Genomic DNA, 12,000 nt, shown 5'->3' with positions numbered 1-12,000 from the left:
TGGTATAAAAGTAAGGAGCTGCTTTTTTTTTCTTTTGACAATAACATAAATATTTTTTTCGTTCTATGTACTTTTGTTATGCAACAAAATAAAGAAAAAAAAAGAATTCTGTTTTAAGCAATTGTTAAATTTTCCATGAATCAGGCTATAACATAACTTTTAAAAAATACTAATGCATCCAATTTCGCACATTGGAAAATTGATTTCTAAATTTCTTTACTCTAATCCATACATCCATACTTAATTCTGCTGTATTGTCTTCTGTGTTACATAGGGATTCCATTGCCAGATGCTTAGATCCATTGCTTAGATGTATGCATGAAACTATGAAAGAAAACTATTTCTACCACAAGCATAAGAAATCATAAGAAATAGCAGGAGCTTTTGAAACCGTGACTAAATTTATCGTTTCACTCTTAGCCACAAAATAAAGTGTTATGTTAAGAAGCATTTCAGTTTGACATTGTATCAAAATACAGTATCCTTTTATATTGTGTTACACTTTGAACTAATACTTTAACAGTTCTATGCAGATATAAAGAATCAATAATAATAAAAAAAAACTTCTAAAAGTCTCAAAATACTACCAGTTAGGTGAAACCCAATTTGGTAGTTTTATTACTAACATTTTTTTTTTTTAAAGTTCACGACATATGCCTGGATCATTTACTTTCTTCGCTCAAAATCATTTCTTCAAGAGCTACATAGAAATACAATTGAAGCACCAAGAAGTTAATTAAAAATTTAGCTATAACTAGTGCAAATGGAAGGAGAAACTTCCATCTGTTTTGGGGGAAAGTAAGCAATAGTGGCCCTGGTAGGTGTTGCTATATAGCATGATATCGAAAAACCCTTTCAATGAAAGCCTACCTCCCGTTTGAACTTAGCATGCGTTTTACTCAAACTTCAAAAGGTCCACTTATAGTGAAGCTCTGGTTAGTTGAACTATGACCTTGACAATGTTGTCCGCTTTCTGGAGAGTTCGGAGAAAAGCAGACGTGTAATTGCAGCGGATTTGAGATTGTTGATTGGTTGTTTATTTTTGGTTTTTTGGCGCATGAGTGTTAATAATCTATATTGTTGGTTGGGGTAAAGTGGGACCACTTTTGAGAATAGTTCGTTTTTGAAACCTTATACAAAAGTTTTGAAACAAAAAATAAATAAACAAATAAATAAAACTTATATTGTCTTATTTCTGTACCCCAGAGCCAGAGTGACGTAAATCCAAAATATGCGATTTTCCGTTTATTAGTGCATTGTACGTAGAGGCCCATTCCGCATCCAGCCATGAGAACGTAATTCTTAAAAAATTTCCTTTTTAATTTTTTACCAGGGTTAAAAGAGCGCGCGTCCCATCCTTTGCATGTGCCAGAAAAAAGTGTTTCCTCTCTCATGTAAAATTGTCATAGTGACTTACGTCTTTCTGACTCTGAGGAGATTTTATCTCGGACATCATTAAAAAACAAAAGTTCATCATCATTTTCTAAAATAATGCTTTAACTGTTCTTAACGATTATATTTTTAAAAAAAATCGGATTGGTGTCCCACATACCTCATATTAAGGAGTAAACATTGAGAATTTGGTAGCTCATCAACTTACCAGTGCCACACTATACATTCTTTTGCTGTTCATACATGAATTTATACTTACATAATCGCTATTGTTTCAATATGAATCGATGAGCCAGCCCAAAAACCAGTCATCTCCTGGGTTATATTAAGGATGATTGGTTTTTTCTATTTTTTGAATCAATTTCAAAATCTTTCATAATTTTACTTCTTTTCGTTCTAAATTACACCACTTCGGCTAATTGAAGTTCGTTGATGATTCTTTTAAGGCTCATTTAAGACAAAATAATTATCGCCACGTGTAAATTGTGTAGGAGCGGAAGAGAAATCCCATTTTTAAGAAGTTAAATGTCACAGAAACGTTGAAAATGTGGGTACGGCGTGGGTGAATTGCCTCCTTCACTCTCTAAACTACGCCCCCATTTTCTACCTCCATTCATTTAATGCCTTTATTTATTTTTTAGTCATGTAGCAATATCTGTGCACCTGTATTATCTCCAATTTCCTCTGCATTTTATTCATATATTTTCTTTTCTCAGTATACTTCCGCGTTAATAAAAAATAAATAAATAAATAAACGGATCTAATTCAGCAATACATTTATTTAAGCTTTTCAGTTTTTATGCATATTTTACGTATCAATAAAAAACTGAAATACTGATTAGTCATTAGTGAAGCGCGAAACATAACATATTTAAAACATATTATTATTTTTACGCTAACAGCAGTAAAGGACTAAAACTGGTACTTTATCATAACGTTTTGCTGGTAAATTAAACGAAACCATTTTCAGTAAGATAATAGATATGATGACTTTTACTCCCCAATTTAGTAGTTTTTTTTTTTTTTTTTTTTTTTAACGAAAAATTTTATTACTTCTGGAAATAATCATTCCCATTGAAACAATTTCTTAGAAAATTTACAAGTTGCTTATTTGGGAAATAAATGTAATTTTCTTAACATAAAAGCATGCATAAATGATTTTTTCTTAATATGAGGTGCTTCCAACAATGCATATATTATGATCGTCTTCCAATAAGTTTATCTCAAATTGTTTTTGTATTTACCAATTCTTATTAAACAATTAGGAAAGCTTAGAACACTTGCTGCAAAAATTCATTTTTCATTATTAATTGCATTGAATCTCTTCTTCATTTGTATACTTTTTTGGTATGCTTGCAGTGAAGCAACTGTTTGCCTATAATTTCTTACTACTTTATACTTTAATTTTAAAGGTGGCGCTCAGGATGTTAAAAGATGCACACTTTTCTAATTAAATACAGTTTTAAAAGACATAGGGATGCGTCACTTGCCAAATGAACTAACTCGATAAAACAAAAAATAGAGAATAGTTATGAAGAAAATGGTGATATCCATAGGAGTAAATAGGCCCTCGTGTTACATTTTCCGCCATCACATGGTTAGAAATATGCTGAACCAAAACTTGAATATAAATTCACATGCTAAGCATTGATAAAGCACTATTGAAGCAGAGATGGAGATTTTTTAAAAAGTGGAGTTAATCGATTTGACAATTGAGGCATCCATATATTACGAAATTACATTTTCATTGAATAATTACTTAATTTTTTAAAGACTATTTTATCCTTCTATAAGGCTACTAAAAATGCCACTTATTTCCTGAAACGATAAAACAGCCACAAACGAGCATTCGTTTTTAAAATGGTATCCTTTTTATTGACATTTCGGGTAAACGAAGGAAACATCAATTCAGCACAACGACTTCTGTGTTCAACAAGAAACTCCCAAAAGCCTTTTGATCCTGCCTTCGGTAACATGTTCATTTTATCATTCACATTGACAGTGATTTTTTGATTAATTCATTTGATAACAACAAGCATTGAATTTGTTTGAATTTGGCTTTTTCGGCTGACACATTCTGTCAAAATTTCATGTTTTTAAATTTTAGTTTGTATTCAAAAATACAAATAAACAGGCGGCGATTCGAGGAGCAAGGGGGGAACACCCCCCCCCCACTTTTTATAGGAAATTTATTTTATTTTCCTACTAAAGAACCAAATTACAAAAAAAGCAAAAATGTCAAAATTTTCAGAACGTAATTATTTGTTTTACTTTGTACATCTGCTTACAAAACATTATTTAGCACAAACAGTAACTTTTAGTTTATGTATTCATTGTATAGATATTAGTAAATCAATTATTTTTATTAAAAGAAAGCCATACGTGATTTAATGAAGTTATTCCCAAGTGTTTGTGACATCTCAAAATACTTCGGGATAAATAACGTAAGTGTAATTCATGTCTAAGCTTCTTCGAGGGAAGTTATTGTGTACATAATTCATCAAAACCTTAAGAAAAATGTGAGTTAAGTTGTTAGATTTTCATCAATTTTCACTTATCTACTCTCAAAACCAGCCCAAACAAAATTTTGCACTTTTTTTCCTTTTTTTTTTTTTTTTAATTTTTTGCTGCCGTTTTTGTGTTTCCTTTTTCAATTTAATTTTTGCCCCCCCCCCCCCCATCTTCCCACATTTGAGCCCTAATCGCCGCCTCTGCAAAGAAACATAGACGTAGTTCGAGTCCGCACCATAGATTTTTGTAAAAAGGTTGCGATGAAATCATTCATTTAACTTTGACACGATGCAACAATTAATGTAATTTGGTGCGCTATACTGATTATTCTGGAAGTATACCCCTTGAACTTTTCCATAAAATACTTTCATAAAAGTTCTACCCCCAAAAGCTGCCGATGATCGTTTACTAAGCCAAATTATGTCGGAATTTATAATTAGTGATGTTTCATACCTTCCGAGAATAAGCATAGCCAGAGGAGTTCAAGCACCCCCCCCCCTATTATTTCAGTTTTTAATATTTCAATTTCGAAAAAAGGATGGGGAACAATCTAGAGCCTCTTCTCCTTCTAACATTACCAATAATCGTCTAAAATATATTTTTAAGACTATAAATGAAAAAAAATTCCGGAGGAGCCCCCCGGACCCCTTATTTCGGAAAGAATATTATATATACGATTAGGTTAATTTTGTCAATTCTTTAACCTAGACTTCCTCTTAAAACAGAAGCTGAGACTCAATTTCTTTTTCTGTTTTTAAGACACATTTGAAATAATTAAGGGGCCACTAATTTCGTACACCCCCCTCTACTTTTTTAACCTCATGACGGCCCTGCACATATGCATCTTTCTTTTTCTTTTTTCTCTGCATGAATATCTCTTTGCGTGAGGGAGGCGGGGTGACCGCGCCGCCCCACACGCTCCCAAAATTTCCGCCGTAGCCGACATTCCTGCAAACTACGTCACTGATAAGCTATTATTACTGAAGCATATAAATGTGTGCTGAATTTTCCTGTCCATAATCACCAAAAGGATTTGAGTGCAACATATGAGTGCTAGTTTCCTTTATGTTAGACTTGAAAGTTATGCTGAAAATAGGTTGAAACCTTGTATTTGGGTGTCCATGTTAAAAATGATTTAGTTAAGCGTATTTAAATTGAAAATTCGAAACTTCTGAATTTTTTTACTAAAATGTGGATATTTTTCTAAAATAAAATTCTAAACTTTAGTTTGATTTCATGGTAAATTTTACTAGAAAAATAAATACAGAATTAATCAGAATTTTGCTGTACTTCTTTTGCTTTAATGTAAAAATATAAATTTAAGTAGCCCATCTCTGGTAATAATGTATGAAAATGCATGTTTCTTACAATGTGTTATTTTTAGTTTCCTTTTCTTATTAAATCATATCCTTGCCTTTGTAAAATTACGAGATCTCATTGGAAGCGGAAAACAAATCTACTCGTTTAAGATAGTAATCTGAAAAAAAAATGGAGGATATACTTTTTTTCCAATTTGTTAATGCTTAAGATTTTTCACGCATTTATCGGAAATTATGGTATTTTAATTGAAATTTTTGCTTAAAAAAACAGTATAAAAAGTTCCTGAGTAAATGATTCTCAAAAAACGCATTTCAGACATTTTAAAACGTTAAAAAATTTTGTGCTTGTTAACGGAAATATGTTTTCTTTCTTTTTTTTTTTTTTTTTTGAGAAATTTTATGCTTTGTGGACGTTTTTTTGCAATTTTTCTAAATTAAAATCAAGATGTAGAAATGAAATAGGTGTGTAAAAAAAGCTGATATCTATCCTAAAAAACTGTTATCTATCCTATAAAAACTTAAAACTCAGAGGAGGGGGAGGGAGAGACTGTTTGTAAAGAAAACTTTGGAAGACAACTGAATTTATCGATCTTTTTTCATCTTTCTGCGTTAAAAAATCAGTTTTACAGAACCAGGAAATTTGGTTGAAGAAATGAATTTCCGAAAAAAGTTCCTGTCTAATGAGTTTCCGAAAAAGAAAATACCGAATGAATATCTTGAATCAATTTTCATCTCTTTACAATAAATTACGGTTTCAACGCAAACGAAAGTAGTTTGTAGCTTCGACATTGAGAACTAGATGGCGCCATGCTACATTATTTTTGTTCCTTCCTTACTTACTTGAATGTAATTTTGTCAAAACAAAAATCATGCACTCTTGCTTGTTGCTGTTAAGTATTTTGGATTTCATTATGATATGAGTAAGCGGATAGCGTAAAAATTATTGGATTGGATGGATTTACAATGAGTTCAGTTGCTGTCAATGAAACGCATTTACATTTCAAGAACTATTTTTGAACCAAGGACGCACTAGAAGCATGGGTCTCGCACTGAAAATGAACTATATTTAGAACCTATTTCACAAATTAACGCAGGTTAAATTACCTTTTACCCTTGGACTTCATTGTGCGTCTGGCACAATATGATTTCTTTGGCTTCTAACTAAAAGAGACCACGATGAAAGACAGTGCTCTAAGACATTTCACAACATCAAATGGCCTGCACGTTTCTAAGTCTCGTGCATTTGTTGATACAATGGAGAATATGTTCCAAAAGAAATTCGCAAAAGTAAGATGAATATTTGCTCTATGAAATTGTACTTTCTTTCCAGTGGTAGGGATTATTTTTTTGAAAATATTGCTTGTATTATAAGAAAAAAACAAAGTATGACATATTTACGAATGCGTATGTGCTTTTCTAATTTGGAGATTTAAACTGCAATATATTTAAAACATGAAGTACAATGTTTCTTCAGAAAAGCGGTGAAACGTTAAAATATGTTCTTGATAAAAATACATCGTGTCATTTAAAAAGTTTCCGTGGTTTTTTGATACATTTTTTTTTTTAATCTTTTCTTTTTTTAAATTGAAAATCAATTTTTATCTATGAGGGTTATTGAATACTTAAAAAGACAAATTGGTGTGGGTCTTGGTGGTACAAGTTTGATACATTTGAGGTTTTAAGTTGGCATCATCGGGAAAAGTTCTGAGCTGCTGATCGATCCATATTGCCCTTTTTATAACCTCAAAATTAAGTTAAACGATGTCGGGTGTTCTTGAAAATTCCACATTGGTTGAACAACGTTCTGTGATTCCTTTTTTGCTTGCTGAAGTTGAAAACCATCGAATGTATACTCTATAGAATGACTTAAGTGTATGGGGAAAGTTGTAAAACTGTGGAAATTTTGACAATTGGATAGATTAGTTCAGAAATGGTCGAGAATCAGTGCCTGAAAAAACATCGTTTTGGCCTACCTACTAAAGTTTCAACTTCCTTACTTCAAACTCAAATTGTAGCGTACAATGACAGCCACTACTACTCGCATATACTTTTGAAGAAGCGGGAGTCAGACATGAGAGAGAAACGTCGTGGATCTCTAACGAGAAGTATGATTCTCCAACAAGACAACGCACATCCTCACGTTGCTCAATTAACCCGTGAAACCATTGTTGAAATGGGCTAGGATGTACTGCCTCATCCTACCTATAGCTCCGATTTAGCACCCTCAAATTTCTATTTGTTTGGTTCACTGAAATAGTATTGCTTGCCTCTTGGGGATTTTTGCGCGAACGCCAAGATGTATGCGTACCACTGGATGAAAACCATTGGTCGTAGTCTAAGGTCTAAACATATTTTCTTTTAATCGAAAGCACAGTTGTGCTGGCTTTCCCTCTCCTCAAAATAAGCAGATTAAATGAAATATCTAAGAAACATTAACGTCTTCCTTCTAGTGATTTTACTTATTTACTGATGTTACTGTGATAAATTAAGAAACAAGTTAGATTAGTAAGAACTGCATTTTTGAATTGCATTACTCAGAACATTATTTAGATCGATGCATAATTAAGAACTTATTAAAACATGTTCTCCTGAATATTTTCAATATCTGTCAAGAAAAGGCTTAGTAGCAGGAGTGCTCCGATGAGAGGTCACAGCAACCTACCAAAAATTCTTTTTCGGCACATTTTGTATGAAAATTGGGCAAAAATTGGAAGATACTTGTGCAGAATTAGATTTTTTCCCCATGCCTATTTTATATCCTCTCATTTGGTAGGTATATAGATTTAGGTATTGAGTGAGTGCAAAAGTTCGTGCGGAGTCTGTGAAAGAAAGTCATACAGTGATTAGGCAATCAAAACTCTTTATTCAATCAATGATACATTCTCCATCGTTGTCTATAATCTTCTTCCAACGTTCTGGCAGCATACGGATGCCCCGATCATAAAAACTGCGTGGTTTAGATTCGAAGAACGAAGACACGACGTTTTGTAAGGCATTCGAAGAGTCAAGTTTTTTTTCATTAAAATGATTTTGCAATGACCAGAATAAGTGATAATCCGATGGTGTGATATCGGGAGAATACGGTGGATGAGTTAGGACATCCCATTTCAGGCTGTTCAGTTTGCGTAGCGTCTGTCTTGAAACGTGTGGTCTAGCGTTATCTTCATGAAAGACTATGCCTTTGCGATTTGACAAACTCGGACGTTTCTGTTTTATTTCTCGGTTCAGATTAGTTGATTGACGACAGTACTTGTTTGAATCAATCGTTTGGCCGGCGGGGAGAAACTCAAAATAAATTATACCCTTGAAATCCCACCAAACACAGAGCATCACCTTCATCGGCTGCAAACTGGCCTTTGCCATTGCGTCACCATGTTCACCTGCCTGTTTCCATGTGCGTTTGTGCTGAATGTTGATGTATAGGACCCATTTTTCATCGCCCGTCACTAATCGATCCAAAAACGGCTCGTTTTTGAGCCGCTCGAGTAAAGATACGGCAGCAAAAATTCGCTGGATTTTGTTGCTCTCGGTCAACAAATGGAGCACCCATATATCGAGCTTTAAATCAAATCCGATTTTTTTTAAACGCCGAAAAGCGGTTGATCGGTCAACGTTAAGTGCTGTAGCAACTTTCTCTGTTGAAATTCGCGGAGTAATCTGAATTAAAGAACGCAAAACGTCGTCATCAATGCCGGAGGGTCGACCTGAGTGTGGCTCGTCCTCCAGCTTAAAGTCTCCGCAACGAAATTTTGCAAACCATTTTTCCACAGTTCATTTAGCTGGTGCTTGATCTTGATAAACGTCTTGAATGTTTTTTACGGCTGCTGCAACGTTTATTCCATTCCGAAACTCGTAAAGCATAACATGCAGTGAATGCACTTTATCAACACTCATTTTGAAAGTAATCTTTCTCGAAGCAGTTTGTATCTGCACAAATTATTTTGATTGGAATGAAAGCTGCACACGTCACCTTTCCAACGATCTGACTTACGTAGATAGTGGCATTAATGACAACACGTTACGCCCGTTCTAACGCCATCTATTGCAACTCCGCACGAATTTTTGCACTCACCCAATATATATGCATGATCGTATTTTATCATTCAGTAAAATTTGAAGTTTCATTCGGCAAATTGAGATTTTTTCCGCCTCCCAAAAGTTTTAGTTCGGGACTGTTAGTTCCGTTATTCGCGACCTGTTACTAAAGTTACTTCAGTAACTTAAATGTTTTGCAAAAAAATTCTTAAATTTCGTTGTGTAGCGCGATATGTTTTATCACGATCATTCGTTTATTTTTTCAAAACGACACTTTTAATAAGTTTCGGCAACTGCATGTGTACTTAAAGAAAAGGTCGTGTTATATATTTTTACAGTTTGGGTGCTTGTTACGAAAAAGAATATAAATGAGTGCTTTAAAAATAATAAAAAAACGTTAATGCTTAAATTTGCTTGAGCACATTTGGTGCAGCTTTTAAATAAAAATGAAATTTTTAGTAGCATTTAATACAATTTACTTTTATCATCAGTACTGCCTTAAGAATAGCGATTTGCAACTAGATATTTTCTGACTAACACGCAATTTATTCATAAACAAAAGTGCCTTTTCTACCAAGACATTTAAAGGACGGACAAACATAAAATGTATTCAGTAAGCATGCGAAAGTTCGCATGACTCAAATTATTGGTGTGAAATGCTTAACTAATTCCACTTCAAAAAACGGTACAGATCCACGTCTAACAAGTTGAATTTTTGGACTTCTCCTTTCCAATGAAACTAAAAAAACTGCAACAGCCTGATCTTTAGCATGACATCCTGGTAAATCTAGAGTGTATTCTTTGCTAACAGCTTCAGGTATGGATCATTAACCGGTAATGAATCTGTTGTTCTTTCCTGTTACAAACGCAAACTAAACTTGACATTTCAGCTTCCCGTTTAAAAAAAACGAGCTGATGTGTGCATCACATGACTTCCTTTTACTCCAATTTAATGTCATTTCCCCATTACTGGCAATTTTAATGTGATTCAATAATTTACTGTCTAAATATCACCAACAGTGGCCAAAATGAAACAGATTTTTAAAAAAAATCGCCAAATTTGTCGCCAAGTTGACAGCAAAACTTAGCGACCAAAAGACTGGATTATGACTGGATTATAACTGGATTATAACACCACTTGAATTTTCATCGAAATTAACAATGATTTAACCCCCAAAAAGGCGTAAGACACCTTTAGAAACACCCGAATGCAAATAAAAGGGGAGGTGCACAACTAGACCCCACTAGAAGTCTACGTAACAAATTTCAACTTTCTAGGACATACCGTTCTTGAGTTATGCGACATACATACGCACATACATACATATGTACATACAGACGTCACGAGAAAACTCGTTGTAATTAACTCGGGAATCGTCATTATGGATACTTCGCGTGTCTATACGTTTTTAAGCACTTATCCACGTGTGATCGAGTCGAAAAAAAAAAAAAAACTCAATATTCATTCGGGCGTGAGTAAAATGGAAACTAAGGTCGATTTTTGAGTGAAATTTTTTCGCGAATACAGTACTTTCTTTTTTGTAAAAGGAAGTAAAAACAGTGATTTCGGCAGTTTAAAAAAATAACTACTGCTTCAATTTCAGGGCTGTGGAGTCGGAGTCGGACTGATTTTGGGATAAAGGAGTCTGAGTCCATAGTCGGCAACTCTGCCAATGCTTTCGGACTCTGGTTGATTTTGGGGTAAAAGAGTCAGAGTCGTATCGAAGGCTCTGAAATTCCCAAACTCGGATCCGGAGTCGGTCAACTAAGCAACCCTTTTGAATTTGCATTTTCTGGTTTACACGAATTCTTCCACTTTCTAATTTTTAAGAAAAGAAGTTGATTTAGAAAATTTATTCGTAAATTGGCGAAGTGTAGCAGGTAAAAGTCTTGAAGTACTTCGTTGTGAATTTTTATGAAAAAAAAAAATATTCTTAGAGAAAAAGATAAAAGAATTTTTATTTTTTAAAAAAATCATGTTTTCACCTAACGTTACTACATTCTTGTCCTCTATTGACACATCATTTGCTACATATAGCGTAAAACTCAAACAAATAAATTTAAAAAGCATTTCAGTATAAACAATTCCTAAATAAGTAGATTACGACTGGAAGTTGTTTGTTTTGTCTGCGATGGAGCAAAAAAAGTGTATTTTAGTTGCCTTTTATTAGAAGAGATGAAACTCAATCATGATCAAGATGACTTGACAAAAAAAATACATTAGTAAGAATTGTGGTTTCACATAAATGTTCGTGCTTTCTTGTTCTTTTCCTCCGTTTTCCCCCTGTTCTTTCGTTCTCTTCTTTTTTTTCGGATGGTTACCTTTTCCTTTCTTGGCGAGAAAAACTATTTTTATAAACGCCAGTAGTTTCCTAAAATGGTATCTTCCTCTCTGCTAGCATTATTTTGACAGCCATAAGTCTCTTCCTTACCGTTCACTTGGCCAGGTGCCAGCATATGGAACAAATGTTCTAGGAATATTTTTCTATATTTCATATGGCTATGGTATTTTTGTTTTACAACAATTGTTTAATCCAAATGGTGCATACATTTTAACTTACCCGTGTTTGCAGATTAAATAAAAGTTGAAAACAGAACTCATTTTCTTTGATGAGCATTAATTGCATTGCTACAGTTACGACCAAGAATGAATTAGCATGTTGTATACTTGTATACTAAAATAATTGTAGTGGATATGTACTAAATTTCATGTTTTTTTTTTTTTTTCTTTAATCACCAGAAA

General features: G+C 33.6%; 1 protein-coding gene across 3 annotated transcripts in view; it reads left to right on the top strand.

The window, feature by feature from the left end:
- The window catches only part of LOC129218072 (uncharacterized), a 208,165-nt gene that overhangs the window by 174,700 nt on the left and 21,465 nt on the right, over positions 1-12,000 (top strand). The window contains exon 1 of one of the 3 annotated variants that reach the window (XM_054852262.1): positions 6,190-6,509. The exons of the other annotated variants lie outside the window; for them this stretch is intronic. Within the exon in view, the coding sequence (XP_054708237.1) occupies positions 6,436-6,509 (74 nt within the window). The 5' untranslated portion in view covers positions 6,190-6,435. Of the gene's footprint in view, positions 1-6,189; positions 6,510-12,000 lie in introns of those variants that run through there. 3 annotated transcript variants of the gene reach the window in all.

The sequence above is a fragment of the Uloborus diversus genome, chromosome 3 (genome assembly GCF_026930045.1).
Source record: "Uloborus diversus isolate 005 chromosome 3, Udiv.v.3.1, whole genome shotgun sequence".
Classification (NCBI taxonomy): domain Eukaryota; kingdom Metazoa; phylum Arthropoda; class Arachnida; order Araneae; family Uloboridae; genus Uloborus; species Uloborus diversus.
This window is presented reverse-complemented; position numbering and strand designations above follow the sequence as displayed.